Source organism: Athene cunicularia (assembly GCF_003259725.1).
Source record: "Athene cunicularia isolate RWA chromosome 15 unlocalized genomic scaffold, athCun1 chr15_part1, whole genome shotgun sequence".
NCBI classification, from domain to species: domain Eukaryota; kingdom Metazoa; phylum Chordata; class Aves; order Strigiformes; family Strigidae; genus Athene; species Athene cunicularia.
The window spans coordinates 10,219,230-10,246,544 of NW_020799121.1; the positions used below are offsets into that span (position 1 = coordinate 10,219,230).

Sequence of the window (27,315 nt, forward strand, 5' to 3'; positions counted from 1 at the left end):
CCTAAAAGGGTTCACAGCATACTGTAAAGTAAGTGGAGGAAAGAAGTGCATCTCTCACTTTAAAGACTCTGCTAGACTCAAAGCATAACAGAAAGAATTACTGTTTTACTAGTGAGATACCTAGCGCAGAGCTAAAATAGGTCAATTCTGTGTTGATTCAGCACCCCAATTTAATCTCCAGGTTTTGTTGACCAGATTTGTAATGGAATACATGTGTGGCTTTGCAGAATTGAGTTAAATATGTAAATTCAGAGGAAATATCTTATTTCTTTCAGTTAGTGGAAAGGGCAGAGTTCAACAGATACTACTGCCATGGACTGTATAGGCAAGGAGGTACATTTGATTTGATACTCACTGTTTCCAAGTGTTTAGAAGTTGACACTTGCACCAGCTCTAAACTCAACATTTGCCTTAAGTACTTAGTCCCTGGTATCAGGTTTCTACCATTGTTTTCTGATTAAAATATTAGGGTATCACCTTAGGTTGTCTGGGTGATCATATAGCTGTACTATGCCCAGAAACTCGGCATATCACTTACAACAGGTCATCTTGGAGTAACTGAGTTTACTTAAACCTTAATGAAGACTTTAGTAAAAGCTTAACCAGGAGGGTGAGGTGGTCAGTGAGACAGGTATGGTTAAGTCATGCCTATTTCTTCAGTCAGCAGCATGAAAGGGAGTGCTGTGGTATGTATCCCCTCTCCTTCAACCATCTCCACTGACCAAATTTTTCAGGCTTTTGAGGAAAACCAGCAGCCAGTCTCAGACAGGTAATCTGAATCTCTAGCTAGATGTCAAGGAACTATAGCTCAATTTCTTTGCCCTAATAGAATCTGAATTCCAATTTCTTTTTGGCCTAATCCCTCTAAGTAAAATTAACCAGTTCTGTTCCATGTTAGAATTATTTTTTTTTTAAATGTTGTGTGTTCGCTGTCTGATACATGTCACCTGACAGGAAAACATTGTATGCATCTTTTTGAAATCACATTGTCTTTTTGTTTTTCTCTACAGATGGATAATGATCAGAATTCCAATACCTCAAAGCAGAGATATTCTGGGAAAGTCCATCTTTGCATTGCTCGTTATAGGTAAAAAATGAGCTCATTACATATATAATACATATTTGTAACATTTAGTGCTGTTTCACTTCTATTCATACACTGACTTATTACCTGCAACCAATGTTATGGCTAGCAGACGCCTTTCCTGTTTGCACTGGATGCAAAATAGTGCCATTTCTGTGTGCTGTAAATGTCAGAGAAAATTTAACATGGCATGGCTCTTTACTCACTGCTGTATTTCTGGCCTTCCATGTCTGAATGAGATGAGAATGTGTACCTCCTACTTTATAGAGGATATCTCAGTCTATTCTGATAAATTGCTTTGTCATCAATGCAAGAAAGATTTAAAAGTTCTTTTCACATCTTTGTTTTGTACATTAAAGTATTGTCACCATAAAAATTTCTGTGATGAACAATTTATTTCAGGATGGATATGGATTTAAATACTTTATAAGAAGTTTATGAGTAGCTTGTTTTAGCTGTAACGTATTGGCTTTGTCTTTATTTAACTTCTCTCTGTTGAAGTTAATAAACCTGTGTAAAAGACTTCCATGCAAATAAAACAGAATGTGGGGACTGGAAAAAAAACCCACAAGTGAGCTTTAATTCACTTACAAAATAAAGATGTCACCATCTTTATTTTGTATTCAAAGAGACCTAAGTGAGAAATGTAAGTAAATTCTACAGGAAAGGACATGGTTTAATGTGTATGGCCCTTAAGTGAATAGGTTTCATTTCATGGCAGCCTGTTGGTGATGCAGTTACAGTTCACAACGACAAACTGACCTAGACTCCGTTCTAAATATGTTTCTGAAGGGAAGCAAAAAGATTGAACCGAGGAATTCCCTTCCTGTGCAGCCCTAGAACTGTACACCTTTTTCTGTATTCAGTTGTGGGGGGTTGTAGGTGAACACACGCATTTCCCATCTGTGCTTCCTTGCAGTTACAACCCTTTTGATGGACCAAATGAAAATCCAGAAGCAGAGCTCCCTCTCACGGCAGGAAAGTACCTGTATGTGTATGGAGACATGGATGAAGATGGCTTTTATGAAGGTATTATTTTAAATCTGTGAGTTCATGCTAATTCATGCAGATTCAAATCCATTCATCTGTCAGGCATGCTCCCAGTTCTTTCCTTCATCTGTTACTAAATCAGTTGCTAAAATTATCCCTATCATCATTGTGTGAATTAACAGAGTTTCTGCACCAGCAAAGCCACTCCTTGCAGGCAAAGCTAATTATGAGATATTTTATATTGTCAGCTTTTCCTAGTGGCAAGGTTTAAGATGACAAGAAAGCTTACTGTCAGTTCTGGGTTTTTCCTCACTGAGCCTTTACATTCTCAAACCGTGAATGTTGTACAGTTTTCACTTGTATCCTCCTTATGTTGTCCACTTGCATTAACATGCAAGAGGTATGCTCCTTCAAGGATTTTAATGGCATTGTTCTTTCTCACCAGGGGAACTTCTAGATGGACAAAGAGGACTAGTCCCTTCAAATTTTGTGGATTTTGTTCAAGACAATGAGACCCGGTTATCAAGCACATTAAGCACTGAACAAGATCAGAATTTTATCAATCATTCAGGTCCTACTTTGGAAGGAGATCTCTTGGAGATAAGTCCACCAAGTCATATAGACTCTAGCGTAATCAGCAATGGCGCAGGGACTCTGGATGTGAACATTGATGAAATTGGAGAAGACATTGTGCCTTATCCTAGAAAAATCACCCTTATAAAACAACTAGCCAAAAGTGTCATTGTGGGCTGGGAGCCACCGGTAGTGCCACCCGGATGGGGAACCATTAGCAGCTACAATGTTCTGGTTGACAAAGAAGTACGGATGAACATAGCCTTGGGAAGCAGAACGAAAGCTCTTATAGAAAAGCTTAACATTTCTGCTTGTACATACCGAATATCGGTTCAGAGCATTACAAACAAGGGTAACTCAGATGAACTGCAGTGCACTTTGTTAGTTGGGAAGGATGTCATAGTAGCCCCCTCTAATCTTAAAGTGGACAATATAACCCAGATTTCTGCTGAGCTGTCCTGGCTGCCTACAAATAGTAATTACAGTCATGTGATCTTTCTTAATGAAGAAGAATTTGACATTGTCAAGGCTGCTAGCTACAAGTACCATTTTTTTAATTTGAAGCCCAACATGGCCTACAAGGTGAAGGTCATGGCAAAACCCCATCAGATGCCCTGGCAGCTTCCCCTGGAACAACGAGAAAAAAAAGAAGCCTTTGTGGAATTTTCTACGTTGCCAGCAGGTTTGATATTTTTCTCCCTACCTCAAAACTCTCCATTTTAAGTTTCTCTGAAAATCCTAGACAAGTTAATCTGACCTTTAGCTTTATGCTGTAATCCCTGTCACTTTTGTGAGCAGATTGGGGATTATTAGATAGCTTTATTGTATCTAAAATTAATTATTGTCCCGTGTTAGTCTCTTCTTTGTTCCTGGGTAAGGCTGAAGCATTTCTGGGAGATAAAGTAGGGAAAGCCATGCTTATCATGATCACAGATCACACAACAAGTGTTTTATCAGATTAATCTCCATTCGTATTTAATTTGTCTGATTATGGTATTTCTCACAGTAATTTGTTTTCATTGGGATGAGCAACACTGGGGAAAAAAACAATTATTACTTCTAACATGTTATTTGTATGTTATTTGTGCATCCTAAAGCACTTTTTACACAGATGATCCAGCCCTTTTCTGTAATAAAAAACAATACAGACATCTTAGAGGACCACACAGTCATTTAGGGGATGTAAATGCATGTAGGTCATCTAATCAAGGACAAGTAGAAGACTCCTTACATATTCAGACTTTCAGAGCCCTGAATGCCTTTCTGAAGCAGGGACAGTCAAATACAAGTGATTCCTGGCGAGTGAAATTTCAATAGCGTGTCCTGTGGTATGGCTTAATTGACTCCCTGCTGGGATTTGATTCTAGCAAAGGGGCAGGAATTAGTTCTGGTCTCTTCCTTGGCTTGCGTGACTTACATATAAGGAGACATGCAGGACAGTAATGCTGATTTATAGCTTCAGTAAAAATGTCCTTAGCTCAGGCATGTATTCTTTTGTCTTAAATCATTTCAGTGAGTTAAGTGGTCTGTGGGAGTCGGGAGATGCTGCCTGGATGGTGGCTTGAACTTATTAGATCTGCTGACTACTTTGTTATTTGGGAAAGTCCTTTCGAGTGAGGTTTTTTCCAGGCCAGACACTTAACATGCTGTATCTCCCTCTAGTTGCTGAAGTATGCTAAAGCAATAACTGAGCTGTTCTCTGCTGAGGAGCTAAAAATGCAGCAAATCCTTTGCTTTTAGATCCAGAGATCCCAGAATCTTCCCCACCACTGCATTTCACAGACAGCATTTTTACAAAAGCACACCAACTTTCCACTGTTACATAGCAAAATATAAAATAGCAACTGTTGAAGTGATTAGAGGCTGATCCTTGTATTTCCAAAGTCATTGAAACAAAGGGAAAAAGGGATGCCCATGAAATGAGAGTCAGCAATGGGAGTTACCATCATAGTGTGTCATGGTTTTGTCTTGCAAATATTACTGGCTTTGAGAAATCACATCACTCTTCTTCCAAACTACAGTTAAAAGAAAGAATTTAAAAGAAAAAAGTTAAGAAAGTGCCTTTAATGTGACTAATACTGTTTTTTCTCTCAGACTGGATTATTTTTCCACCTTAAATATCTTCAGTTGATCTACATTTTAAGGGGCATGTTTCAAATATTATTTTGGAGTATGGTGAGAGAGCAGTACAGATATTCTATGTGAAGGGAATCTTTTGTTATTGTGCTCCTGTAGAACAGGCATGGGGGTGAGTGATGTTACATAAACCTCCAGTTGTGTTCGGGTTTAGCAGACGGTTCAGCATGAGCTGCAACATAACTGGCCACAGGCAGCTCCTAACGTTTGTGCTGACATTTTTCTAAGGGCTTCAGAAATGTTTACAGATGAATTCATGTTCTCGCCTTATTTGAAGCTGAGAAGCTCTGCTCTTTACCTGTGAGTTCAGTGATATCCTTATAGAAAGGGATACCACCAGCCTTTAATACCAAAACCGGAGCGGGGATCAGTGAATATTTTTACATTTTCACACTCTATAATCTCAGGGGTTTTTTAGGAATACATTAAGCAAAAATGAACTTGAGATAAATGCTCACATTTCAAAACTAGAGAGAGCAGTTGAATGAGAAGTACAGGACAATTAGAGGTCATCTTTTCATTTTTTCTCTTTGCATAGATATATCATGTTTTGCATGATTTATACTTGAAAACACATTGCTTCCTCTCAGGCCAAAGCTGAGTGACAGCTCTTTAGTTGCTGAGTAGTTGAACTCCTCTTCTAGATTCATCAAAGCATTAGAATGACTTCAGTTGAAATAGTTCTCTTTTGGGTGCTCAGATCTAAAAATAGACCGAAGTATTGGCAGGATCCGGACCAATGGGACTGTTAGAGGATTTCAGCTAATTTAAGTAATAAATTAATGAAGACCAAACTGTAGCAGAATTCTGAAACAAATATTTATGTTGACAAGCAAGACCTTCAAAAGTCATCAAGAGTAATTTCCCATTTAATGATGGAGGAAAATAGAAACCATACTAAGCCTTGGACATTACAGTTTATTAAACCTACCTCTGCTGCAGAGTGTGAAGGTCGGGATAGACTCCCTGGGGATTGTTTGGTTTGGGGAGAATGAAGGAAGGTGACTTCTCCTGCAGGAGCAGATTAATGTCAGTGTCATTGACAAGGTACTGGACTAGATAAATGCATTCTTTCTTGTAAGCTGAGGAGCTTTGCTTGATTGGGAGTGCTGACTGTCAATAAAATAGGATGGTCCGGGAGGCTGTAATTCAGTCCTAAATCAAAATCTACGTCTTTGCCAAAACCAGTGTTAGATCAATTTGCATACTTTGGTCTTGCAAGTTAAAAATACGTTATAGATGCAAGAGAGAGTATAGGCAAAAATTTCGTGTGCCTATAGTGTCCTGAACGCGTCCATAATTTTATTTCCATGCCAACTAGAGGATGAAATTCAGTGACAGCAAACTACTGAAATGCACTGATGGTTTGCCAACATATCTGGAGGCTGAGGCTTGTGTGATGTTTATACTTGTATCATGATCTGTTCGGTAGCAATGAATACACACAGTTACAAAATTTGTAGCTTTTTTGGTAGATGAACAGAAATTTGTTAGTTCACTGGCAAAATAAAACTCACAGCAACCAAGTTTGTATTCACCAGGCTATCACACAGAGGTGGCTGCAGCTAAACCCTGCTCCTGAAATGTTTTAGCATGAAACACTTGTCAGGGTTTGACTGTTAAATTAACACAAGAAGATGCCTGAAATATTCATGAACTAATAATCTCTATGATATTTTTACTATGAATTTATGTCCAAAGTAGAGCAATTTATATTAGGGTAATAATGCCTTTTAATTGAGGATGTGTTTAGTGTGCTGTTACTGTAAATGCCTTAAAAGCTTAGTAGATGTATATTTTTCTTCAGTGCAGAGAAAAGACTTTGAGTCCAGTTATCCTTTAAATCAGCATGCTGCTGGTTGAAAAGGTTAAAGTTTCGGCTTGCAGTCCACATTACACCTTAGTGTCAGTGTGCTGCTGGCTCATAAATCTTGGCTTGGAGCCACTGATGGTCTAGAGAGGCAGAATTTGAAAGTGATTTCTGAGTACATAGGGTTTATTCGGTGCAGACATATATACCAAAAAGTTACATGCTGTCACCTGCAGCAGTTTTCCACTAACAGTGTCGCTCCTGGGCCTTTTTTTCCCTGCATTTTTCTGTTAGGATCTTCTGTATTCAGAGTAAGTAGCAGTTATGCAGCCTGCAGGGTTCAGAGCAAGTTTCAAGTACAGACCATCTCGCAAAGAAATATGGCTTAGTTACTGGCTGTAAGCTGCAGGTCAGTGTCTGGCTCCATGACCTGCTGAGCCTGTGCTTCTGTTTTTATATAATAACTGCAGTAAGGATATTTTGCCTTCTTAAAAAAGAAAAAAGAAAGGTGCTTTGAGATCTGTAGTTCCAACTTGCAGGTATATCAGCTGACATACATACTTCTAATCTAAGGCTCAACAGTGACCAGTCTTGTCTGTCTTAGGTCCTCCAGCTCCACCCCAAGATGTTACTGTACGGGCTGGGTCTACCCCAGCAACCATACAGGTGTCCTGGAAGCCACCAACTCTGACAGCAACTGGGACCTCCCATGGCGCCAATGTCACAGGCTATGGTGTTTATGCAAAAGGTCAACGGGTGAGTTCTCCTTCCAGCGTTACAGTGACCGTCTACGTTAGGGGAATTTCAACTGACAGGTAAAGGCAAAGATAAACGTGTGACAGCACTTGAATGTGTGCAGGGCTTTCTCAGCTTTCAGTAGAACCTACTATTTTGTTTGTGCATAACTTGCTCATTAGCTTCCTTTCTATAAGCGATTAAGCTTTTGGACAAATGGATTGAAAAGATTAAAGACGACTGGTGCTAACTGGTGTGGAGCCCTGATGGGGGCTCTTGCAGCACACGCTGTGTTGGCAGTAGATTACTCCATGTTAAGACGTTGAAGGTTGTACTGTAGCGGGATTGAGGGGAGGGAAACAGGTGCCTTCATGCTAGTAAGTTGCTTGTTTGTGTACTCAGGTGGCGGAGGTGATCTTTCCAACAGCAGAGAACACATTGGTGGAACTAATGAGACTAAGGAGTTTGGAAGCAAAGGAAGTTACTGTTCGAACACTCTCTGCACAAGGGGAATCAGTGGACTCTTCTGTTGCTGCCATTCCATCTGACCTACTGGTGCCTCCAACCCCTCACCCCAGAACTGCTCCCAAATCTAAGCCATTAGCAAGTGCCGGAGCCCCAGAAACCAAAGAAGAACATTTAGGTCCACATTTAAAAATGGATGAGTCGTGGGAGCAGACTCGTTCGGCATCCCCTGTTCATGGACACATGCTTGAGCCACCTGCTCCTAACTTTCACAGCCCGCTTCAGGGGAGGAGGTCTCCATCGCCTAACCGAATACTCCCTCAACCTCAAGGCACACCTGTCCCAAATACTGTCGCAAAAGCCATGGCAAGAGAAGCTGCACAACGAGTTGCAGAAAGCAATAGGGTAAAGGCAAACTTTTCTTAAGTCTTTTTTGGGCTGGCTTTATTCACTGTGGCACTTTCTATAAAAGAATTTTATCATCATATGCTTTAAGGAGCAAGTAGTCATTCCAAAACCCTAAAGATCTGTAGTTTGAGGAGCATCATTGTGCTAAAATTCTGTGCCATCTTCCACAAACATGCTTGTAACCAAAAAGAGCATTGATCAGCCTTTGGTCAGCATAGAAGCCCCATAATATCACTAGAAATGTTGTCTCCAAACCTGCAGAGCCTTACTTCTGAATAAAAACCAGTAATCATCAAAGTTTGTGCTTGGATCCTGCAGAAATCAAAAGGGAAGCTTGTGCCTCTGTGAGAAAAGTCAATCAAATATGGAATATTTGAAAGAGAGCAAAACAATAAAGGGCAGTTTAACAATGAGTGCGGAAACAGGCAGATAGACAGAAGTCCTGAGCAGACTTATTGTGAGAGCTAATCTTTTTGGCGGTTTACAAAAAGAGGAAAGTCTCATTTCTATAATCTAACCAGCAGTCAGATAAGAGACATGCTTGTATTCTAAAGTCATCTGCTATTTCAAAATAACAAATAGCTGTTCAGATGCATGTAAAGCGCTATTTTGTAAGGTGTCGTGAATTCACAGCCAATTTTACATATTTGCCCTTCAACAGTGCCTCCTTCACTGTGCTACATCTTCACAGATGTTTACAAGTGCTTCAGCATAGCTGCCATGTGAAAACTTTTCATTACAGCTCCTTTTGTAGCTGCTAGAAGCATTGCTGCCCAAAGGAGACTCCCTTTTGGAGACCATTATGACCCATGGCTGCTGTAGTCACTGAGATGTTTGCTAGTTAATTTAAATCCTGTATCTGAGGCTCTTGGGTCAGCATAGCTGATGCATATGCATCCTGACAACATGATCCAGTTTTTCCTACCCAAGCATACAATATTTAAATACTCCCAGTGCCCTGGGTAGTTACTTTCTCATCACAAGCTGTTCACAACTGTCCGTTACTTGTTTCAAGCTCTCTGGTGTAACTTTTTTGTACATTCTCTTAGTCCTTCAGCTGGCAGCCATCAGTTGTTATGTCCAGTCTTTGGTCTCCCATTGTGTCTCCAAGATAGCTCCATTAATTTTGACAGTTCACACATGTCTTAACAGCCCCAACTTACTGACTGTCCATCTTTGGGGACAGAATTGAGACAGTGGGGGATGATACAGCTTTTGGAAAGCTGAATAATTCTGGATCAATAAGGTCTGCTAAATACATATGTATGATGCGTGTATTTCTTCCTTCTGTTTATAAACAAAGCAAACTGGAATAAATTTAATAGAGGGAGAAAAGACAAAATAGTTTCTTTCTCACTTTGAGGTCAGAGTTGATTTAACGACCATATAGGAAAGAGATCTGAAATACTTTTTCTTGGTTTGAAAATTGCTGACATAACACATGCTCTCAATCACGTTTAATTACATTACTTTTAGTGATGCTTGAAATGTTTAATTCAAGAATCTGGACAGAAGTTTACAGATGGATTCACTCTAAATTAAATCAAATTCTGCCAATGATATTTGTCAGGTTTAGTTCCCAGTCGGAGAAGTTCTTCCCTGCGGTAGGCTGCTGCAGAAGAAGCTGTGTGTCTTCTCCCTGCCCTTCATCCAGCCTGTTAGATGGCTGATGGTTTTTGTCATGAGAGTAAGCAGCAGGAATCAGTAGCTAAGGATGAGAGTCACCTCAGAGCAGAGGAAGAGCATGAAGTCTCATTCTATAGCTTTTCTTGTACTGAGGTCAGAAATGCTCTTGCAGCTGGGTCCTGTCTTCGTTAGCAGCCTCTGACTGTAGAATACTGAGAATTTTGACATAAGTGGTACAGAGAAGAAAGCTAGCAGGTGAGTTGATGGTCACATAAAAGCATACAACTGTTTATGAGTGAGAGAAATACAACAGACAAAAAAATTCTTGAAAACTCCTAAAAGGATACAATCAGAGTAAACTAACATTGCTTTAAACCATGAGTATACTTAAGTGTTGTGTTCTTGAGTTTTTATGTCTTATTTTTGTCACTTCTTCCACTTGTTGCAGGAACAAGTCTGCTTCAATTTTCCGTTTTTTGTTGTTTGCTAGATGGAGAGGAGGAGTATTTTTAGCGAAAGGAGTAACGCAGCCCAGTACGCTAACTCAGACGATGAGGAAGACGGCTATGATTCTCCTAATGTCAAAAGAAGGGGGGCTTCAGTTGATGATTTCCTGAAAGGGTCAGAACTTGGAAAGCAAGTAAGTAGCCTGGTCTTGTTATCATGTCAGGTGTCTGGCGTGAAACAGGTATTTTACGAAGCTCAGCACACTATCCAGGTCACCATCTGATTGTTGTGCCATGTTGGTAAGCTACACAGGCAAGCAGCTAAATTGTGGGGAGGTAAATAAATGTCCTGTTACTGGAGCATAACACTGTCTAATGGGAACTGAATGCTTGACACCATGCATCTAGATATAGATCGTTATCCCATGCACTGGAAACTGAAAAACCTGAAGCTGAAAAAATTGAAATAGAAAATGTGACTGGAATGTCACGTTTGGGCTCTGGGCTTTTTCTGTATGATGTGTTACTACTGCGTATGGAAATGTGCCGTGAAAAAAAGGGAAAGGGGGAAAGAATTTTGTGTTCCATAAAAGCCATAACCTGTAATCTTAATTAGCAGAAAACCAACACCGTATATACTTGGCATGCTGTGATGGATAGAAAGATGTTGCCAGAAGAATTTTGCACATCTGTGCAGCTTTTAGTTTGATCCCAGTGAAAACAAGTATAAAGTAATTTATTACATTACTTATCGAGAGAGATGTAAATTCTAGCAAAAAAGGTTTTTAGTTATGTCTTAGCATGGTCAAATAATCTTGTTAGCCAACCATCTGGCCTCCCATGCTGAAGGGCCCAAGCAATGGCATTCCTTCTTGTACCACTTTTGAAACCTTCTGGAATTTTGGTTACATTTATTACAGAAGTTCAAGCATTTACCAATGTATAAACATTGCTCCATATTTCCAGTGTTCTGAATATATGGCTTCAGAATTTGATTTGGTTTCATCTTCACATGCAGCAGTTCCCATTTTTAGAATATATGTAATCATGCTGTGGTTACAAAATGTGCTTGTGGGTGAGATGGATCCGTACCTCTGTATACAATTAAAATTATTCTGGACATAAAAATGCCAAGATTTTCTAAGAGGACCAGTGATCTTATTAAGAAGGCTCAGTCTAAAAAGTTTAGAGTGTTTGTAAGGAACCAAGATCAACTTCATTTTTCTGATAACAGTACTTCATATTGAACCTTGGTAAATAAACTCGGGGGTATCTACCATGTGAGTACAAAGTTGCTGCTCCGTTGTGGACTTTCTACCTCAGATTATTAAATGGAGGCTTGGAGTGTGTTTGCTTTAACAAACTCTACAAAACAGAAGGTTTGTATGTGAACACTGGAAGGCTGGGAACCCTTAAAGTTATATTCCTTAAAGCCTAAAAATATTAAGCTCTGTTATCTACTAGGAACGTCCTCAAAACTAGATTTGAAATCTCTCTGGCTACAAGTATTCTCAGATCTTACTAGGCTTCATGTTTAGTTTTCATGTAAGGTTAAAAGAATTCCTCACCACTTTAAAGCACTATGTCAAAAAATGCACTTTGAGAAATAGCAGTGAAATTATGTCTGTCAAAACAGCTGCTGTGTGTTAAGTGTAAATTGATTATTAAATGTTTATAGCTTCAGAGCTATATTTGTAGCTTAATTGCTCATTTGCATTGTTTATGAAAGATGATCGCTTTTACCGCTTGGTTTGTTAGTGAAGAAATAATTGGGGAAAATTGGAGAAACCTAATCTGTGGTGGTTTTCTCCATAAGAAGTTATTAGTTTGCTAATTTCATTATAATGCTCATGTGCTGCTGGTGTCTTCCAGAAACAACTGCTGTTCTGTATGGTGATTCCCTATCAAAGGGCTTTGGCTTTCTATCAGTTGACTTGCCTTACTCCATAGATGAGAGTAAAAAAAACTGCAAGCAAATGCAAGTAACATTAAAGTTTTTTCATCAACCTTTTTATCAGCATTAGATGTGGCTACTAATGGAAATCCTTCAGGTCTGTTGCATTGTATTTTGTAGGAAGATATATTGATTTTTAAACTCTCCATTTTAAAAAGCCCCACAGGGAAGGCTGGCACGGATCACAGTTCTGAAACAGTGGTGCAGTGTCCGTCTCTCTCTCACAGACTTTCTTTGTGAACTTAGAAGGTTAGTCTTTCTTGCCCAGATCCTCACAGGTATTTCTGCATCTAAATATCTCGCTACCTCTGAGGGTCTGGGTCAGTGAGCCTGTCAACCCAGACTAAAATGCAAATAACGATTCTTTCTTTAAAAAAGTATGAAGATACTTTTCAAGCTGTTGATTCGCTCTGTGAATAGATAATAAGGACAAGGGATGTAAGTATCAGAGATAGATGTGAAATTCTGAGAGAACTTGGGACATTTGCAGTGCTAGAAAATATGTGAAATAGTAATCACAAGTGCATGGAATATGTGGCCACAGAGGTTCCACTGGAAATCTGGACATGTAATGCACCCAGTTACTGGACATAGAGCATGCCTGCCCTATTACATACAGAGTTAATTGACTGCAAGCAGAATTGTGTAATTATTGCTTATATAATATCTCCTCGTCACGTTTTATACCTTGCTTCATGTAGCGCTTGAATTAGAAGATATATTTAAACAATTAAATGGCTGTTTGGCAAGCCATTGCTGATGTTAGAAGCACAATGGATAAACCTTGGAGAGAATTTGCTGGGTCTCTGTACTCTGCTTGCCCAAACAATGAGGGCTTTATTCCAGCAGCATTGGCCTTTGATAATCTACAAGGCATTGTGCTCTTAGCTGGGCAGGTGGCACTGTGTCCGTGCAACCCCCAGGTCTGTTTGAATACATCAGAGAACAGGAGTGCAGCAGGGATTTTTCTATAAAAAACAGGACCAAGATTCTGCTGGAACTGATGAAATAATAAAATTTAGTATAAGAGCTACAAAATTTAGATGTGAAGAATGAAGCATGAGAATATAGTCTGATCTTTTAACTTCAAAAAGAAACCAAAAACTTTGGGAAACTGCACTGGCTTTTTTTTCTAAGATGATCCTAACGTAATGTGACTGAAGATCTGAAAACATTTATGGGCTTGGCACCAAGAATTACTACTAAAAGCTTCATCCTACAATCTTTTTAGCCTCAGAACAAAAAGTTAAAAGAGGAGAAATTTTCTCTTGTATTTTGAGGGCACATCTATCGTCACCTTGGAGAAATTGCTTATTGTAGACATTTTCTTCTCATCAATGTGTTACATCTGTGGGAATTGATTTGGTGCCACAGAAATTATTTCTTCCTTTGTATTGCTGGGGTAAGGAATGCAGTAATTTGTAGCATCCTAGTACCTCTAGAATATGTGATTCTTCAAATATTCTACTGCAATCTGACAGTCAGATGACTCCATTTGAAAATTTGTCCTTGGAAATACAATAAGTTTTGTTTATGATCTGATTTGTTAGATGTAATGTTTAACAGAAGCCACTTCTATTTAACATTAGCAACTCAGTAGGACATACTTTTTCCTCCTTATCTTCCAACTAATTGGAAACTGAACTTGAAATATTTGGACTCATTTTAAAAGACAATTAGGTTTTAGCCAGTCTCTTCCTACAATGTTTAAGAGAATGAAAGCTTCAAATTCCATCAGCTAGCTATATCATACAATGATGGTAACATCCTGCAAGAATTAAATGCTGATCACTTTTAAATTACAATGTGATGTAACAAACAGCTGTGAAGAACAGATGATATGTGAATTATCCTAGGGCTTTTACAATTTGGTCAGCAAGTCCACTGATGCATGAAGGACCTTTTTAAATCAAGAGAATTTAATCAAGACTCAAACTAGATTTGGTGCTGTGAATGCAGACATCCTTTTTTGTACCATCTATGGGATTAAAATTGGATTTCTTTACTTGGGAGCATAGATGGACAAAAATATGTATACGTGATCTCTGCACTAGAGGAGAGCAGCAAGGCACATGATTTAATTTTCATGTGGTTTTTAGTGTGATATTCAAACCTAGGAGATGCTCTAGCCCTCACTGGTGTTACACAAGGATTTTCAGCTTTACAGTCAGTAAAGATTCTTCTCTCTCACGCTGTCAATTAGCCTCACTATTGCCATGGTGAAGAGTACCACACAGAGAGCAGCAGAGGTTCTGACTTGTCTGATATTATGGAAGAAGATGAGGAAGAGCTGTACTCCGAAATGCAGCTGGAGGATGGAGGAAGGCGACGAGTCAGTGTGACTTCACACAATGCACTTAAGGTAAGTGTGACTGCACAGAAACCTTAGGTGTACCTCCATATTTTGATTCTTTCTTCAAAGCATTTCTTGGAGTCAGTTGTGGATTTTGCAGACCATTAAAACTCACACTGTTGTATAGACCTAGAACTGAGGTGAACACTGTTTATGATGTCAAGGCCACTTTAAATACATTTATTACCTTTTTTTTTTTTCATTATTTGATAGCTAATCTTTTAACTAACTGACTAATTTCCTATATGTAATTGTTGAAGTTGCAGTTTCTTTTCTGTATCTGGGGACCTTTCCCATGTCTACACAACAATACACTGCATGTGCTACCCAGACAGTAAGTTGTTTCTGAGCAGGGAGATTTATATAAACATACATACATACAGAAAAAAAAAAAAAAAAACAACCCTTGGGTTTTTCATGTCTGAGTAATTTGTCCCTGTTTCCAGTGCTAGTCTCACCTCTTCCACAGGCTTTGAAGTGTGCTCATAAGAAAGGGAGTCGGGTCAGCTGTATTTGATAGATGCATTACTGAAATCCTCATTGTTTGTGGATTGTGGATTCCAGATTCCAAAACAAGCTCTGATTGTTATGGAATCACCGGAGACAGTAGGAAATACCCATCAGAAATACTGCTTTAACACTGGACAGGAATATTCATCATGGAAGACAACTTCAGTATAACAATTAAAGCATACGTAGAATGTTGAACCCACCCAATACGAAATATATATTTCCCATGGTATATTTGTACATGTAAATTTTATTTGCTTTTTATGTGTCTAGAAATTATGCTAAATTGTGTTTTCTCAGAAAGTTGCATAACTTGAATGAGAGGGAAATCCACAGGTTGATTTTTCTTCCAATATGCTGTTATTTAACTAAAACCAATACTGTTTTCGCATGCATACAAGAATTTTGACCATTCTTGTAACTGCTTTCATGTATTATAAATCCAGTCCTTTTACTTTGATACCATCTGGAATAGACAGGTACTTTTTCAAAACAAAAAATAATCAGTGTTTCTATTATTCTGCTAACATAAATGTTGAAACTGAAATGCTTCTGCATGCTGCTTCTGTCCCTTTCCTCTGGGGAAAAAAGTGAATTATCCCTAGACTGTTCTTGTTCTTTATGCATCAGAAAGTATATTTACTTCTTGATTTAAACTAGTATTGCCAGTGCTGATGTTTAAGAAGAAAGGTCCAGACCCTTAACTGGTGTAGTAAATGATTTTAGATCAGGTAAAGTCTGCAGGCATACTTCTCTTGGTGTGAATATATGAAGGGTACAGCAGAAGTGGAATTCAGTGCAGGAATACTTCCTGGGGAAGGTCTCATGGATGTCTGAGTATCATCTGGAGAATATGGCCCGCCATGCTGATAAGTTTTGGATATAAAATGCAGGTCAGGTTGTGCTCTATAATTTCCCTGTCTTTCACTAGATCCAGTTTCACTTTGCAACATCAATTAACTAAAAAATGAAAAAATATGTTTACTGAATTTTCCATAATGTAATGAGTTTCCTGTTCCTCTTGCATCTGAAAGTATTCCAGCCATGCCCTTGGAGCTGTAATTGAGTATTCTCTCCCAAGTTAATAGATGCCCCTAAGTAACAAGAAAACATTTTGCATGCAGAGATATATTTGTTTTATTGGGAGATTGTTATTCCCTCCAACGGTTCCCTAAAACAAAGGCTTGATATGGGTGATCAAGGGAAGATTCAACTCACTTACCTGATCTGAACGTTCTAAAATGTGGGATATTTGAACTCCAATCACAAAACTATCCTTGTTCGTGTTTATGGACTTTTATGGCAGTTTGTCTCAGAAGTCTCACAAGTGTGATAACACATCTTCAAAATGAATGAAAATAGGTGAAACAACTGTAGTCATAAAGTAACTTAGAAAGTTCCTAATGCCAGAAAGGAGAAGACACCCAGAACCCAGTGAGGTTTAGCATGCTCAGAGAGCACTATTACTGGATTCTCTGAGATGACCCAGTCATTATTTGTGGGTGCTGTTGTGTCCAGAGACCTACCTGATCTGGGCATTGAGTAAAGTGCGAGGAGAGATGATCTCCATGGTGTAGAATTTATAAACCCTGCCAGTCAAAACCAACACCTCCTGCATCATTATTCTCTTGTCTTCTCAGAGTCCAGCAAAGGTACTGCATAGGTTTCGTCTGTCACGCCAGCCTATGTTTTGTGTAAACGTAATAGAAAAATTTCAGAATGTATCGCTCATGTTCAGCATGCTTATTTTATCCAGTCTGGGATAGCTTTTACCTACTTCTGGTATAAACAGACTTTCACTTATTTCTGCTAATAGGCTGATTTTCAAATATTGATTTTTATCAAGCAGGTACGAGATTATGATGAGAGTGCAAACCAAGTGCCATCAGAGAGCAGCCTGCTTCTCGGGGTTCTCTCTGTGGAAGCCGAGCTTTAAAAGTGGTGCAGTTTTTTTAAAATTTTACAAAGAAAACTAGAAATCCTTTAATGATGTCTGCAGAATAGCTCTCCCCTGGCAGAAGGTTTAGGAGTATTTGCTACTCATATAGGATGCTTTAACAGTTGAAAAGCAGGAAAGCTTGCTAGAATAGAATTTTCATTCTCAGATATGGGTTCTGGTTACAAACAAAAATGAAATAGCAATTTGGCATGGGGCAAGGAACATACTAAGCATTAGTGCTGTGTTTTAATGCCATTCTTATTCACCATGCTGGAACCTGTATGCAGCTTCTGTTGCTTTGTTTTGAACGCATGGGTTTATTCTTGTTAAGAGCATCACTCAGTTGTTTGTACTGACCTCTCATGTTGTCATCTGACACCCAGCAACTTCTTAATCATGTCTTTATTTTTTATGGATTCTCATTCAAAGCATGACATCCGTTTCACTAAATAAGCTGCATGTCTTATGTTTGCCATTACTCTAAAACTAATTCTGTCTTTATTTTTCTTTTCTTCTCCCTTTTTCCCTCCCATTTTATTTTTGTCACACACTATTTGTTCCCTGTCTGGTTTTTAACATTACATAATCTTAAGGAGTGCAATAAGAATAAGACCACTGAAGCCACTTTTTTGGAACAGCCTGACTTTTCACAGCAGATACATCACAGTAAAAAGCTTTTCAGTATTCCAGAAGTAGCTGAAGAGGATGGTGAATACTCTGAACTGCTGTACAAGCAGGGTTTAGGTATGCCCTATAAAAAGAATCCCACAATAGCTAGAGACTCTAGACCACCTAGGCCCTACAATCAAGACCAGCAGCACAACTTCTGGTACCCAGCCAAGCACAGAATTTCAGGCATGGAGGATTTTGCTGCAGACGACAAAGGATGTAAATATAGCCGATCCCTATCGAGAAGCCCAGACAGTGGACTAGACTGTGGAAGTGAAGAAGAAGAATCTCGTTTTAATTTCAGATACACTTGTGATTCAGTTTCTGCCAACGTTGCCTCTAGCTGTTGCGCAGAGACTGCTAACTGTTCCTGCAGGAAAAGCATGAGGCCATTGCTTGCTCGCAGGAAAACTTTAACCAGACAAACCAGCATTGAAGAAGATTTTGGTGACCTGGGTCCTTCCTATGTAGAGCCCAGGAGTGAACAGGTCAAGCCCAGTTACGAGAAAAAGTATGAGACTCAGAAATGTAATAGAACAGATAATTTGTCTAATGAAGATGTTCAGGGAGGCTGGAAGACCGACTTAAAAATGGCTGACTCTAGGGCAGCTGGTCTACTTGCAAAGCCATCCCACAGAGATGCAGAAGACTCTCTGGTGTGTGAAATAAATCTTCCTTCTAACATCTGCTTGCCGAATCAGTCTGTTTTCTTTCTTTTGTTCTTTTTTTTTTTTTTTTTCAAAATTAATTTTTAGAGTCCATCCTTTGGACCTATCTGCTACATTTTTCCTTTTTCTTTTTCTTCCCATTCATTTTTTTTTTTATTATTATTCTGCATTTTCGTTTACAGTCCTTTTTTGTGTCATGCTGAAATCAGTTTAATTTGCTTTACAATGATTTTCCCACAGAACAAATTACAATAATGGCTGCTTTTATTAAAGGACAACTGAATCTAAATTTTAATTAAGGGTTAGCTGAACTATAATTTTTCCAAAAGATTGTTTTTCTTTATTTTGCCCATCTAAATGTTGCTTTAAAAAAAAAAAAAAAAAAAAAAAAGCTGCATTTTAACTGGAAAAATATTTCATCGGTAATTTTTTTGTTTTTAATGTCAAGAAATTCATTTCATCATGTTGTTTTTATTCACCTCATTTCCAGAATTTTCAGGATATGCTCTTTATCATTAAACATCTCCGGACAAGAATCAAGATTCTCCCTCAGTGTGACAGTGACCCACATTTATGGAGTCACAGGTTTCATCATATTTCCATTTTCTACCTTACCTCTGCACTGTCACTACTTTGCCTTCCTTTTTAGACCATCTCTTCTTGCCTTTGAAGTTGCAGACTGCATCTCTGCGTGAGAATGCAGGCAAACAGCTTCTTCCAAAGGGAGAGGCCAGGGCCATTCCATAACTTTCAAGGATGCCTCTGCGCGTGATCTTGCCTATTTGCATCTCTGTCCATCAATCTATAGCAGAGTCTCCACGCTTTGATAGATGCATCCGTAGGCTTCCCTGCTCCCTAAAGGCCAAAGCAAATTCTTTACCCTCTCAGTCTACAACAGTCCAGAGTGGAAACCTCAGATGTAATGCATTTCATGTAAGAGTAGAAATCTGCTGCCTGCTCTTCTAGCCTAGCAGTTTATGCTGAAATGATCCTTCAAAATTTGTTCCGTTAAAATTGGTGCCCAAGCTATATTGATCTCAATGACTGCATGATAAACTCTGGAGAGCTTTAAAGTAGTACCATTTAGTTATTAAAATAGCAACATTTTCTGCAAGGGCAGTGAACAGGAGGAGACAGCTGTGATGTGAGATGAAGTGTGTCTACATTTCCTTCTACATGTTTCAATGACCTGTAAAAGGCTGTAACAACCGAAGGCCACTTACAGAAGGCAGTGTGCTCAAAGACAGAAGGACGTACACTTGTTCACATGCTGCAAACTGGGCAAAGCTATATAGCTGCATACAAAAAACCTTGTCTTTTCAGTGCAGGCCAGTCTCCACAGGTCTCATGACTGGTTACACAACTCTTCAGGAGATTAGAACATCATCTTAGCAGCAACAACAAAGGCAAAAGAATATTTCAAAAATTATTCTTTTCTTTTCTTTTTGTTCTGATATGTGACTGCTAGTTACAAAACTCTGCCATAAATCAGGGAACCATTTTTTTCTTTTGCAGGTTTTCCAGGCAACAGTATTTACTTTTCAGCTAACCTTTCAGTTAAAAACTAAGTTTAGTTGCCTTTAGAGCTTATGCTTCCAAATGTGATTGACCTGATTAATGTCCAACCATATAACCATAATGTTACCATGCATGTAACTTACAAACCTGTTTTTTCTGTTGTTGTTTTTTTAGCTTTTAGGTAATCCATCATCTGCAGGACGGCCTGAAAGGGTGGAGCATGCAGGGCGAAGGTCCTCTCATGGCAGTGCAGTGCCACAAAGGTCTCGACCAATGTTGGTCCCTTCCATTGGTTAGTTGGACAGATTGGTGCATTTCTGTTCTTTGCAGCCTCAGAGTTGGGAAGGCGGTCCTTAAAAAAGCAACTACAGGCACTTGTCTTGAACTATGGTTACTCTTAGTTTAAAGGGGATGAAATGGATCTAAGACCATCTCCATCTGAGGGTACTGGGGTCTCAGAGTGGGCCAAATCAGTGGTCATTGACATCACTGGGAGACTTTTCATTGAATTTAGTGGGTATTGGAGCTTTTCTAACCTTGGTTAAGCTTAGATACTGTTAGATCTTACTTAAGAACAAATTTTGAGGCAGGCTACTATATGATCAATAAAATAAATGTAACCATTCAGCCATCCATTCAGCTATCCATCTTTCCATTCATCAACCATCATTTTGCATTCACTTTCCATTTTCTTGACTACTTTTTGGAATTTAGCAGGAAAAATGGAAGCTGTCAAATGTAACAAGTTAGTAGAACTTGCATACATTTACTAGACTTACAGAATCATCCCTATTCTGGTTTACTTATGACTTAAATTATATGTTGATGTATACCAGAAAATCCAAAAAGTAGTGCAGAAAAGATAATGGAAACAAGACACTATGGACAAATACGTATCTGTTAAATCTTGCACTTTATACTGACACGTAAGAAACATTCACACTGAAAATCAGGAAACGCATGCAAAACAAATGCAGGAAGAGTTCTGTGAGCTATTAGCAGAACTTTACTCCATGTAGATGTGAAGTCGGGCCAGTGCCTGTCCCTAACCTGGACTTGAATTTGTGAATACTGTAGGATTGAGGAGGAGAAGGAAGCAGCGTCAGGGAATTCTCACCTGACATTTATGTCAGCAAGAGATGTAACAAATGGGGATTATCAGAAAGAAAGAGACTGGTCGTTAAGAAATGCTTTTATTTTTAAATATTCAAAATTTTTCCCTTTTCATAGACTCACACTCAAATGCCTGTACTGTGAATTAAAAGTGACATCCCCCTAGTGGGCACAGTTATTTGGATATCTAGTAGATAATTATTATTATTAATTATTGAAACCATACATCAGAAAGCACACACAGCTGTAATGCATGAAACTTTAATCTTAGAGTCTTCAATATAGCATGACTGGTCAGAGGCTGATTCTTGTCCCACATCCTGGTGTAAACCAGGATAATCTTCGCAGGTGTCAATGGGATTACACTGGCATGAGAATAGTATGGGGGAGAATCAGCTCCAGGGAGGCCCTTCTGCTTCTGTTGACAGGTTGTTAGCTGAACCAAATAGCTTTTGGATGGTGGTGTGAAGACTGTTAGATTTTCATGTCCTTTCCCTTTTTCTCTGATAGCAGCCTTTTTTTCTCAGGAGTAACAGATTTCTCATTTGTTCGGACTACTTAAAGCAAGTTTTGTATATCTAAGTTCTTTCTTCTATATTATCTGCTAAAACATTTTTTTATGAATATCAAGAGAGTAGACAGGTTTGTTTGAATTCATCTTTCGAGTTTCCTTTTAATTTTCATTTTAATTAAAAAATAAGGCAAGTGATTAAATTTATCAGAGCTCACTTTCTGTCAACAAAGTTAGGACATGGAAACTGCTACATAATGACCTCACTGTTTAGTAGTTCAATAGCAACAGCTTAGAAATCAGATAAAGAAATCAATTTCTGATAGTCAATCTGTGTTCAAATAGAAAATAAAATCTGAGATTTTATTTCTTTCAGTGCAACTTAAAGAATGAATTAGTGTATTTTGCATTATGTACAAGCCACAGATACTCTTTGGGGAGGTTCCATTAGGAATAAATTATAATATTGTCTAATGCTGGTAACAAGCAAACTACTGAGCATTATGTACAGTGTCTAACTAAAAAAATGATTTGCTGTGAAGCTGTTGAAAGGCCTTATGTGGTTTAGAGTTCAAGAGTCTTAATTTATGACTAAAAGACTAATGATTAAAATTGCTGAAAGATACGTATGCAATGTTTCTCGCTTTCAGCATCATGCTGCAATAAATCACTTTGAGGATAAGTGAAGCAAATTTAAACACTTGAGAAAACTCTGCTTTGAGAAAAGTGGCTTCCTGGAAGCCTGCTGGGAAAAAAAAATCTAGAAGGTATGAACTGTATCAAGAGTTCAGATAAATAAAATGCGGTAAAAGTAGGGTATACAAAAACATATAGTAGAGCATTGTGTAAACTTGAACCCGCTGTTCAGAACTCCCACAGACAGAGGAAGTTTCCCATGAGTAAGAGTCACAAGTACGGTTTTTGAAGCAGGAAGTTGTTATAGCTGTGTCATTATTACATGTAGTTCCACAAAGTGAAAAGCAGGATAGAATAAAAATGATGGAAAGGTCCTAGGGCAGCTCTGGGAGGTTAAATTAGTGGGAAAAACCTTCAAAACTGTAAGGTTCTTAGGATTCCAGTGGTAAAACCTTTCTCCAAAATGTTCCAGAATTTAAATTCTTTGAGGTATTTTCTCCATTAAGCTATAAATATTTTGGATTAGTATCTTCTTGCAGGTAGGATTTAAGTAAATGAATTAATTTTTGTTTTTAGGTTGATACTTTAGAAGGTGAAACACAGTTTACAGTGCTCTTGACCTTGCAGATCTGGCAGGTAGGATTGTTTAAACCTCATAATAAAAGATGATTCCTATCCAAAGACCTAACAAACAGTATTTACACTGTGTGAATTTTTAAAAGCACAAAATTCAGATGCTTTAAAAAAAAAAAAAAAAAGAAAGGAGATAAACATTTCTGTGATTCCCCTGCTGAAGGAAGGATTTTCTAGAGGCTGAGACATCTGGCAAAGCTTATGCAGTGTTTAGCCTTCCTACTATATGCAAGTCAGAAAAAAGGTAGGCAAAGCCTGCCCACAGGAGCCTCCGCAAAGGCAACTATACAATATGTTTTAATAGATCATTCCCTTTTTCTCCATAGAAATTACAATGGACAGTAACAGTGAAGGCGGTCGGTCTCGGTCAGGTAGTGAGGGAAATATTTCACCTGTAAAAGAAGAAGCTTATTATCGCAGCATTGGTGGACACAAGAAATGGCCCCAGCAGCGTACCATGGCCTCTGAATATAGATACGGTATGCCGAACATTCTTCATCCTTTCTGACAGACACATTTTAGAGCTGCGTGTTAACAGGTGTGGTTTCTGTGTGACAACCTTGCATGCGATGCAGAATGCCAGGGGAACTAGCTCTTAGATCCCGTCTGCTCCCAGGTAAGTTTCTCCAGCTCAGCTCTAAGGGACAAACAGCCCTTAGTCCTCTGTCCTGAAAGTGCTGTGCAGCCACCTTGCCATACTCGACTGACGCCGAGCACGCTGCATTGCATGAACCTCTGTGAAGCTATGCTGCTACTACTGCCAGTCAGTACTTACTGTACACACCTGAACAACCATTTGTCAAAGTGACCACATTTCCACTTGATTCATATAGACTGGAAGGGGACAAACAGCAGCTGGAATGTCACGGCCCAACGTCCTAGAATAGGAAGCAGTTACCAGATGTTATTCTGATTTACAGCTTGGGCTAAGCAGAGATTTGGGGTCTTTTCAGTGACCACACAGGACTTTGGCTGTGTCACAGCTGAAGACAAAAACTATTTTCAGGAGTAATTACATCAGACTGACAAACTCGTATCACGTGAGTAAGGCAGTTATACCCACTACTGATAGTATTTATTGCTTCATCAACATAGAAATCATTACATGGTCAACAACTCAGTTTTCATAGTTCATAACACAGTAAATTGAAGTGTCTAACATAAAAACAGCCCAGGCCATATATAGAGCTAAGAAACACAGTAAGGTTTTGTTGATAATCCGAAATAAAACCAAAGGGGCCCTGAAAGTTTAGGTAAATTGTAATTTAATATTTAATTTCAAACAAACATATCTGACTGACTTACAACCAGATCATCAGCTTGTGGATATCGGTGTATCTCTAGTGAATTCAGTGCAACTGTGGTTGCATCAGCTGGGAATCTGGCTGGCTGCAGCCAAAGGCTTAAGATTTTACATACACAGTTAGATGTGTGTGTATATGTATGATATACATACATACCTCTTGAAAGAGTAAGTAGCTAAAGAACTGATCAAGAGGTTATTTGCTTTCTGTTTCACTGAAGCAAAGGTGACTGTTCTGAGTCAGATGGTTACAGACCAGTGCATTTAACAGAGATACATTTGGCTGTGATTCATGTTAGCACCTAACCCCCATTAACTGCAGTTGGAGTCAGATGCAAAAATCAGTATTTTTAATTTAAAAGCCAAAACACCCCTTAGCCCACCTGTTTTACATTGCCTGGTGGGCCCAAGTGTGAACCACAGAATGACTGCAACCTGGCTGTGGGAGGAGAGGAGAACAAAGAATCCCATCCTTTGTGTCCCATTGCTTTCTGTCCCACATGTGCCCTTCTCCCACACTTCCTTTCTGTGCTTTGTGCCTGCCTAAAGCTTCTTGGCTGGAATTTTTCCCTGCCCTTTTGCTGTTCTGCATTTTTTCCCTTTTCACATTCTTTCTTGTGCTCTGGACCCAGGAGTTAGTAGCTGTTCCCTTAAAGCTGTGATCCTCCGAAACTTCTTTCTGGTAGTTTAATAATATCAAATGTTGAATAAAATGCGTCTGATGTAGAGGTAAAGAAAGGAATTTTATCTAAAATGTTCCATATTGAATGTTCAAACTATTTCCAAAAATGGGAGTCTTTAATTTGCAAGAGGTGATTACAGTAAAAATTGTATTAATATGAAAATTGTTTGGGAAAATTTTGATATAGTTGAACTACATTTTCATCATAATTCATAACATTGCTTTTTAATTTATTCATTGTGAAGGATCTTGTAAACTGGATGATAAGTCTTGGGTCAGCAAAGAACAAAAGTACGTGACTCCCACTGAAGTTAGCGGGACTTGCACGATAAGCCAAGTTTTTCAGAAATGGCTTGTGAGTTTGAGAGCTTTATCCTCGGGGACTTCAGTTTCCTATGTCTTGAAAGAGCCTGTATTTTGGAAAGCGCCGCCACGTGCTCTTTCAAAACAAAAGCCTTTGAAACCCATCGATCAGAACACTCATTGTAACCATTTTGGCCTAATTTTCTAATTCAGTTTTACTGAAGTCCATCCGTAGGTATGTTGTTGAATCATGGACTAAACGTGTTCTCCAGGTCATTTGAAAAGTCTGAAAGATGTATGAGACAAAACCTCAATTCTCATTTTTTACATCCTAATTGATTTGGTACCCTGCAGTGGACAGAGTTCAGTGCAGTGCCAAGTGCTGTGATAATTGTGGATGATCTTATGGTTCAGTGCAGTCATAGCTAACCGTTTGTCCTGGGTCATGTTAGTGTTTGGGTTGGTTTGGGGCACTGCTGACTTTGTTAACTATTGATTGTGTTTAAACAAAATCATAGGCAGTGTAATTCCAACCCTGGCATAACTCACACTGCTGAAATATATTTCTTCTTGCCTGTCTGGAGAGAAGAGGTTATAACCATGTTTTAAACCTGGTACCTAAAACATGGTATGTCAACACAGCTGGGATGGGCTTTCTTGTGTCCATGAAGAGCAGAAGCAGCTGTGCTGGAAAACAGGTGGATCCAAAGCATGGTTATTTTTGCAGTAATGATGAAGCCTATCAGACTGATCATTATGTCACTCTTGACATGCTTTGTTAATTTATGGCAAACTCTAGTAAACCTAACAAAAATTGCTTTATTACCTGAGCTCTATTCCCATGTGTAAATGTCAGCGTGGTGTAGATCAGCACCACATTCAGTGCATGCAGATTGTATATTCTTTTTTTAAAAAAATAACTTGCCAATTAAAAAAAAAAAAAAAACAAACAACCAACAAACCAACCACCAAGCTTAATAGGACATGCATTAAATTACTGGGTCTTTTCCACTGAAATGCCAAACTTTTTTCAAATATTAACTGGAATAACTGAAAGATGAGGCCAACTTGAATTACTGAATTGTTCTTTTCTGAATTTACTTCCATAGATGGCTATGGTGGTCATGACCATCTTTCTCCAGATATTTATGAAGAATCAGAAACAGATCCTGGCACAGAAGATATTTCTACTCGAATATTTGTTGCACTCTTTGACTATGATCCGCTGACAATGTCCCCAAATCCTGATGCTGCAGAGGAAGAGCTGCCCTTTAAAGAAGGACAGATCATTAAGGTGGGATCTAAAAACAAAGGAAACAAAGGACCCAGTTTTACAAACAGGGTCTCCTTTGTTCTGTGGATAAAGCAGTTTGTGTGACTGGCGTCCAAGGTTTTTTGCCTCCAGAGGTTCAGGCTGTAAATCTCACTGGATCTGGAACCTAACATCTAGTGCTAATGGCTTATAAATAATGAAGTAATGGGCAAAACTCCCAAAGCTGCCATAGATAGCAAGGGGCAGACTCAGAGATTTAGGTGCCAAGACCAAAGTTATGACTTTGAAGCCTCCTATGTCCATTGCCACAAACCCTACAGGAAAAAACTGCTTCAGAGGGGGTGTCTTTGCTGCAGAGGTACCACAGAAGTGCTTAGTGTTGTACCTTTGTACCTACCAGAGCTGCTGTATTATTTTAAATGCTGAACGCTCCTTGCTAGTAGACACTTCAGATCAGTTAAAGCCCACAAGTTAGGTATTTCTCTTCTTGAGTCATCCTCTTCTGCAACCAGGAAAACCATTCCCTTTTCTGACTGCTTGGTGTAAGCAAGGCACAGAAGACAAAATCGTCCCCGTTCCAGGTGTTGGGCTCTGTCGATGTTTTTAGCCAGCCCTGTACCCCAGCTCGCCTCATCTCAGGACTGCAGCTGCAAGGCAAATTTGTTCAGTCTGCTGATCTGATTTTAAAAAGCTACCAGATTTTTCTGCTGCATCAGCAAATGTAAGCAGCTCCTCCAGTGACCTTGTATCTAATCGATCTGATGCAAAATGGGCAGAAGTGAGAGAGGCAGAAGGAACAGCTGCTGGTAGTCCGAGGGTAACAGATTTAAGTGTGATCTGAAACAGAACCTGAAACAGAAAAAATATGGACTCATTTGTTACACTACCCTTTTCAAAGGTAAAATTGTAACTTAGGCTGTTAAAATACTGGTTGCCTTCCACTGTTGGATTGGATCCTAACACAAATGTCCATATCC

The 27,315-nt window shown here is 38.9% G+C and overlaps 1 protein-coding gene across 22 annotated transcripts in view; it reads left to right on the forward strand.

The window, feature by feature from the left end:
• RIMBP2 (RIMS binding protein 2) overlaps positions 1-27,315 on the forward strand; it is a 114,254-nt gene that overhangs the window by 75,500 nt on the left and 11,439 nt on the right. For 10 of the 22 annotated variants that reach the window (XM_026859597.1, XM_026859586.1, XM_026859591.1 and 7 more), the window contains 11 exons: positions 1,011-1,087; positions 2,004-2,113; positions 2,520-3,329; positions 7,198-7,349; positions 7,731-8,198; positions 10,318-10,467; positions 14,431-14,589; positions 17,623-18,354; positions 20,059-20,176; positions 23,104-23,256; positions 26,175-26,359. In XM_026859597.1, coding sequence (XP_026715398.1) covers positions 1,011-1,087; positions 2,004-2,113; positions 2,520-3,329; positions 7,198-7,349; positions 7,731-8,198; positions 10,318-10,467; positions 14,431-14,589; positions 17,623-18,354; positions 20,059-20,176; positions 23,104-23,256; positions 26,175-26,359 — 3,114 coding nt within the window. Of the gene's footprint in view, positions 1-1,010; positions 1,088-2,003; positions 2,114-2,519; positions 3,330-7,197; positions 7,350-7,730; positions 8,199-10,317; positions 10,468-14,430; positions 14,590-17,622; positions 18,355-20,058; positions 20,177-22,720; positions 22,781-23,103; positions 23,257-26,174; positions 26,360-27,315 lie in introns of those variants that run through there. The other 12 variants (XM_026859599.1, XM_026859598.1, XM_026859589.1 and 9 more) reach the window with 6 other exon arrangements.